The sequence below is a fragment of the Saimiri boliviensis genome, chromosome 12, assembly GCF_048565385.1.
Source record: "Saimiri boliviensis isolate mSaiBol1 chromosome 12, mSaiBol1.pri, whole genome shotgun sequence".
NCBI classification, from domain to species: domain Eukaryota; kingdom Metazoa; phylum Chordata; class Mammalia; order Primates; family Cebidae; genus Saimiri; species Saimiri boliviensis.
This window is the reverse complement of record NC_133460.1, coordinates 3,166,421-3,173,749: the sequence shown is the minus strand read 5'-3', so window position 1 is coordinate 3,173,749 and position 7,329 is coordinate 3,166,421. Positions and strand designations below refer to the sequence as shown.

At 43.3% G+C, this 7,329-nt stretch overlaps 1 protein-coding gene across 1 annotated transcript in view; it reads right to left on the bottom strand.

The window, feature by feature from the left end:
- Window positions 1–410: 410 nt before the first annotated feature.
- TMEM114 (transmembrane protein 114) overlaps window positions 411–7,329 on the bottom strand; it is a 44,716-nt gene continuing 37,797 nt past the window's right edge. The window contains exon 3 of the mRNA XM_039478217.2: window positions 411–658. Within this exon, the coding sequence (XP_039334151.1) occupies window positions 648–658 (11 nt within the window). The 3' untranslated portion in view covers window positions 411–647. The remainder of the gene's footprint in view (window positions 659–7,329) is intronic.

Genomic DNA, 7,329 nt, shown 5'->3' with positions numbered 1-7,329 from the left:
GATTGCATCACTGCTCTCCGTCCTGGGCAACAGAATGAGATCCTGTCTCAAAAAACAAAAACAAGCCGGGCATGGTGGCTCACACCTGTAATCCCAGCACTTTGGGAGGCCAAGGCGGGCAGATCACCTGAGGTCAGGAGTTTGAGACCAGCTTGGCCAACATGGTGAAACCCCATCTCTACTAAAAATACAAAAGTTAGCCAGGTGTGATGGTGCATGCCTGTAGTCCCAGCTACTTGGGGGGCTGAGGCAGGAGAACGGCTTGAACTTGAAAGGCAGAGGTTGCAGTGAGCCAAGGTCGTGCCGTTGCACTCCAGCCTGGGCAACAGAGTGAGACTCTGTCTCGATATATAGATATTATGTATATATACACATAACATATATATGACAATAAATCTACCACTGGGATATAACTGATGCTAATATTTTAAAAAGCATTCTTCCCAATTCATGTAGCTAGTCACATACACATATAGATTATATTTTTCATAACCATGATAATACCATATGGTGTGAAACTACAATCTGGTTTTCTCCTCCATTACGTTTTATACCAGGAACTTCTTTCCATGATATCAAAGCCCTGCAGAAGTTTTCCATTCTATTGATTTACTGTTAATAATTCACCACTGACATCCGTGGAGCTATCAAAAAGCAGCTGTAAAGAAGAACAAGGAAGGTTTTTGTATACTGATATGAACCACCTCCAAGATAGGTATAAGCATAAAAGGCAAGGTTAGAACACTGTTTACTTTGCTCCCATTTGTGTATAACAAGAGAGAAAAGAAAAAGAAAGGTGTCGCAGGGCGTGGGGGGGCCAGTATTTAAACATTTGTGCTCTGAGGCTGGGCACGGTGGCTTACACCTGTAATCACAGCACTTTGGGATGCCAAGGCAGGCAGATTGCTTGAGCCCAGGAGTTCGAGACCAGCCTGAGTAGCATGGTGAGATTCTGTCTCTACAAAAAAAAAAAAAAAATTAGCTTGGCATGGTGGTGCATGCCTGTAGTCCCAGCTACTCAGGAGGCTGAGGTAGGAGCATCACAAGAGCCCAGGAAACCAAGGCTGCAGAGCACCACAACCCTGCCACATCTCTGTAGCCTGAGTGACAGAACAAGATCACGTCTCCAAAAGCAAAGGATAAACGTCTTTGCTCTGGAGGGGAGGCCAAAGAATTGATGGTGCTGGGTGTGCTGAGAGATAACCCAGTGGGCAGACAGAGACCTGAGGCAGAAGAGGGAAGTGTCATCGTGTACCCATCATACCCATGGAAGTTTAGACAATATGATTGTATGAACCTAGACAAAGAATGTGTGTGCTGTGTTTTTATGTTACGTATACTTCACTGCAGATGGGTGTGTATGTATGTATTTAATTTTAATACAGTAGATACATTTGTGTTATATTTAATTTTAATACAGCAGATAAATTTGTGTTATCTTTAAGTTATATCATTTATAATGTATCTATTTGTGACTTATGAGAAAACAGTTTATCACTGAATCCTCAATCTCTAGTCAAATGCCTGGAATATAAGGAGCTCAATAAATATGTACTCCGTAACTTGATGTTCACACGAATAAATAAATTCCGAGTATTAAACAGCATATCTGTGAGTTGCGATTGTTTTTTAGTTACTTCCCGTTTTTTCAGTTTAGGCATTGCCACGGAACATGTGACCTATATGAACCTATGAACAACGTCTGCCTTGTATGCAGTGCTGAGGAAATGTTTGAGGATCCCTGGGCCAATAGCACTCACAGCGCTTCCAGCTGATACAACCTGGAATCCCAGAATGGGATCTAGAAGACACAAGATTCCGGGATTCTTTTCCTCTGAAAAAGGAATTGATGGGTGGGAGGGTAGAGAAGCTGGAAGCATAATCCCAACCCAAGACCCACTTACCCAAAACACCTGCCCCTGGCCCAAGTGACTGCTTCAGCTCTGCAAAGGCTCCTTCTCTCTTTGATCCCTCATGAGACCCAGAGGAGGGCTCTGCCTTTTACAAGCAGGCTCAGATGCCCGAACAGATCTTTCCCGCAGCCTCATCCCACCATTTCCTTCCAACCTCCCACACCTCAATTTCCTTCTCCAAGGAAAATGACCCCTGAGCCTTCCCTCTTCCAGATCCCATCCTGGAATTCCGGGTTGTATCCGCTGGAAGCACCCTGCGTGCAATGGGCCTAGGGATCCTTAAATATTTATTCACCGCTACAAGCAAGACAATGTTGTTAATATAGGTCACATGTTCCATGAGATACCCAGATTGTGACTGAAACCTAAATTTAAAAAAGAAAAAAAAATTGGAAGTAACTTAAAAAAAATTACAACTCAAGAATATGCCATTTATTTATTTATTTATTTATTTATTAGACGGAGTCTCGCTCTGTCACCCAGGCTGGAGTGCAGTGGCACAGTCTCAGCTCACTGCAACCTCCACCTCCCCGATTCAAGCGATTCTCCTGCCTCAGCCTCTGCGGTAGCTGGGATTACAGGCACGTACCACCATGCCTGGCTAATTTTTGTGTTTTTAGTAGAGATGGGGTTTCACCATGTTGGCCAGGCTGGTTTCGAACTCCTGACCCCAGACTGAGGTGATCTGACCACCTCAGACTCCCAGAATGCTGGGATTACAGGCTTGAGCCACAGGATCGGGCAAAAAAATGTGGTAATTTAATAATCAGAATTTATTCTTTCAAATTTCAAATTATTAAATACATAGTTATAGAACTCATTATGTTTCAGGCACTTGGCCAGAGATTGAGGATACAGTGATGAACTATCTTTTCATAGAACAGTTCATAGGAGGAATAGAACAGTCTCAGCCAGAGGCAGGAGCCATGGAGTCACGCCACCTGTGCAAGAATCCCAGCTGGTCACTCACCTGCTGGGTATCATTACCTCCGCCTCAGTTTCCTCATCTGTGAATGGGGGTGGTGATGACTGCATTGAATTCATCAGATTATCATAAGTCTTCAGAGAAATAATGCAAGTAAAATACGTGGTATATAGCAAGCACTCCGAAAATCTCAGCTATTATTACTGTTATAATAGCACCCATTTTATCCAAGGATGGATAGTCAATGAAAGATACAGAAAACGACAGGGGGACTTGGGAGTTGATAGGAACAGATGAGGTAGAACTGATGAGTCAGAAAGCAGTGAGATTCAACTCACCCATTCAACCAATTGTTATTGACCATTCACTGTAGCCCAGCATTCCACCAGGTACTAGGAACCAGTGGTAAGCAAAGACTGATGCAGTTCCCGTCTTCTCAGAGCTTACAGACTGGTGGGAGAGATGGCCATAAACCAAAGCATCACACAGGTACCTGCTAATTTTTTACAATGACAATTGGTACAGAAAAGAGATGTAGGATGTTTCAAGAGCTGACAACAGGTGGACTTGACCTAATGAGAGAGATCTGGGCAGGCTTCCCTGGGGAATAATGTTTGAGCTGAGATGGGACTCAGGTTAAAAGATCAAGCAGTGGATACAAAGTCCCTGTGGCAAAGGCATACACATAGAACTGAAAGAAGTCCGGAGCTGCCAGACAGAGGCTGCACCCGGGGGTGTAAAGTGAGGTGGGGCTTAGAGCGAAGTCTGGACCAGGCCCATGCAGGGTCTAATGATAATTATGGCCACAAATATGGTGGCAGCAATCATATAATGATCTCTTGTTATATGCCATGCATACTATATTGTATCATCTAAACATGTTATGACAATAACATGAAGTTGGTGCTATTATGTGCTGCGTTTTACAAATGGGGAAATGGGCTAAAGAGAGGTCACATGGTTACCAAGGACGTGAGCCAGTTATGTCTAACTCAAAAGCCCTTACAGTCTTAGAACCTGATACACATTGTCATACAAATATGGACAATCCCGTGATACATTATTAACAATACTAAGACCACAGACATAAACCGGGGCCTCCCCAAGCGCTACTGGATAATATCTCAGGATTTTTAAAAAAGAAAGTACTTTAGCCGGGCACAGCGGCTCACACCTGTAATCCTAGCACTTTGGGAGGCTGAGGCAGGCGGATCACCGGAGGTCGGGAGTTCAACACCAGCCTGACCAATATGGAGAAACCCCATCTCTACTAAAAATACAAAATTAGCCAGGTGTGTGGTGCAGGCCAGTAATCCCAGCTCCTTGGGGGGCTGAGGCAGGAGAATCGCTTGAACCCAGGTGGTAGAGGTTGCAGTGAGCCGAGATCATGCCATTGCACTCCAGCCTGGGCAACAAAAGTGAAAACTCCATCTCAAAAAAAAAAAAAAAAAAGTACTTTGTAAACAGTGGTATCTATTAGGAGATCAAAGACAATTTATCTGACCATAAGGTTCAAGAAGGGGAAAGAGCTCAGTGTAACCAAGAGATAATTTTCTTGAACCAATGCCTCCTTCTGCTACAACATGAAGCTTCATTCCAGTCCCACATCTTCAATATATTTGACATTTTGAATAATAATTAGTTGTGTCAGTTTTATTAATGTTTTAAAATACAAATTAGAAATGTGACAAATGAGTGAGAAACAGCAGTCTGTTTTAATGAAAATTTCATATTCTCCATCAATAAATCATAGACTAAAGAGAACCTGACATAAACTGCAATATTTTTTGCCTGTTTGTATAGGGGGTTATTTGGCAGAGGGTTCCACTTGGGAACTGGGAAGATTCTGGAATTCTGCAGGAGTCAAGAAGTCAGGCTTGTAAGGATCAAAAAGGTCTGGCCCCAACCGGAATGGCTTAGAGGGACGAAGCACAGTGGCCCGATACAAACTTCACCTCTGAGGGATCTACCACCCCACGAGGCAGCTTTCATCAGGACCCTAACGTTAGGTTGAAATGCAGCAGCAGAATAGCATCGTGCTTGCTGGAGAAGTCATCCGCTATCACCCTCCCTGGTTTAGATGTTGAAGGTGATTCAGGGCGGGGAACCCCTTGACCAAGGAGGATGTGAAACCAGGCACCCCTCTACATCCTGTGCCAAGATTTCTCCTGCTTCAGACTTTGTTCCAACTACAGGGCTCATTCCCAAAGTGTGTGTCTGGAACCTCTACTGAAATGTTCTTTTGGCCGGGTGCTGTGGCTCACACCTGTAATCCCAGCACTTTGGGAGGTCAAGGTGGGTGGATCACGAGGTCAGGAGTTCAAGACCAGCCTGGCCAGCATAGTGAAACCCCATCTCTGCTAAATATACAAAAAGTTAGCTGGGCATGGTGGCACACGCCTGTAATCCCAGCTACTCAGAAGGATGAGGCCAGAGAATCTTCAACCAGGAAGGCAGAGTTTGCATTGAGCTGAGATTGAACCATTGCACTCCAGCCTGGGCAACAGAGCAAGACTCCATCTCAAAAAAAAAAAAAAAAAAAGAAAGAAAGAAATGTTATTTTCCCTCTTTTAACATTTTACAAGAGATGTCTTATCCTTCCTCTGGGTAACAATAAACCAATTCCACCTATTGTACATTTTTCAAGAAACGCAGATAAGGAGATGCGACAGTCTCCCTTGGTCATCTCAGGTGATTTGAGATTCCCAAATCTGCTCCTCCAGCACCATCCTGAAAAACTTTCATATCCGATTTCAGGTTTGCAAAGGACTGGGACGGATTGTGCTAGATCTGCTTTTCAAAAATTCTAAATATGTAAGAATGATTTGTCAGGGAGTAGTTGGAAATGCAAATTCCTTGGCTTTATAACTTTCTAAATGTTGATTCTGTGGGTTTGGGCTGGGGGAGGCCAGCAAAGAGGGTAGGAGGGTGCCATGTGTATAACAATGCAGGTGCACTTTTAGAAGCACCACGTTGAATGAGCCTTGGAAAGAACAGGGGAATTTGAGCCTGGGATTGGTGGGTTCTTTGCGGGAACTGGGAATCACCTCATCTCAACTCCCCAGTCCTCCCGGCTTTTCCCCACATCCTCCCTCTGCACCAGAGTATAGCAAATGTAGCCTCCTTAGGCCAGATTGAAATGCCAGAATGTATGGAGATGAATCACAGAATAATACAAACTGCCGCTTATCATCTCCCATATATTTGACATAATTACCCTACAAGCAACATGAAAATGTTGTACTGTAATAACTCCCAGCCAGGAGAAAAGGCAGCGTTGCTGATAACACGAAAATAGAGAATAATACAGAACACAGCCCTTCGAAAACTTTTAATTAATTTTTCCCCCTTTCAGCATAATTGATGTCGGCTCAGGCTTCAGTGTTTTGGAAGTGCTTGGCCTCGTAGCAAAGAAACTTAGGACCAGTGCAGATTGACTACAGAGCAAAGCTGGGCCCCGGTGGGGGACTAAGGAGAGATGGCATAAGGAGCATTTCTTCATCTTTAAACACATAATTTAGACTATGGCACTTTTTTATTTAAATCATTTTATAGCCCGCCTTGCCCTGCCCTGCAGAACCCAAAGACCAAGGTCCTTTGGTGTCATTGGGGATAATTTATGGTGTGGCACTTGCTTGTTTACCTTGTCAATTTCACCTGCTTCCGCTATCGCCCAACACCCTAGTGTTATTGAATTGTTTGCATCATGGAGTGGTGCACCATGCTTCATTCCTCCAAAACTTTGCATTCGATGTTCCCTCTCCTGTGACACCCCTTCATCTGGCCAACCCAACTCATTCTTTAAAACTCAGCTCAGATGTCATCTCCTCCCCCAAAGCCTTATTTTCTCAACCACAGCCAAAGTTCCTACCTTGGGCTGCTAGAGCCTCTGACTTTCCTTCTAACATGGACTGTATCACGCTATATTGCATGAATCCACCTTTCTCTCTCCTCATGTAGAATGTGAACGTATCATTGGTTTTTGTAGCCCAATATCCACACGATGTCTAGGAAAGAGCAAATGCCCAAAGAATATTTGAAGAATGAACACATAAATATTCTCTATTGCTACTAGAGTAATCTAACACTTTATCGATGTTCATCACATAGGAACCTATAAATTCCTTGTGTAAAACCATGTATCTCTCTTGATAAACTCCTGTGATTCATGAGTCAAACTGGCTAATGTAACCCAATCTTTTCCTTTTTGCCTAGACTGCCAGGAAGCTCAAAGCTAAATGCCATGATAAAGAGTAACAACAGTATTAGCCTAGGTTTTTGCTGATTGATTTTCATTTTCCTTCACTGTGGTTTTGTTGCTGTTTTTGTTTTGTTTCTCATTTACTGACTCATCAATAGCAAACAACTTTGTATAGGCAAGCTGCAAAGAACAAGCAAAGGATACTTGCAAGCCCTCTCATGTCTTACTTAACAAATAAGCACACCTTTTAGATAAATAACAAGTATAATTTGTCTAAGTGGTAAATGAAT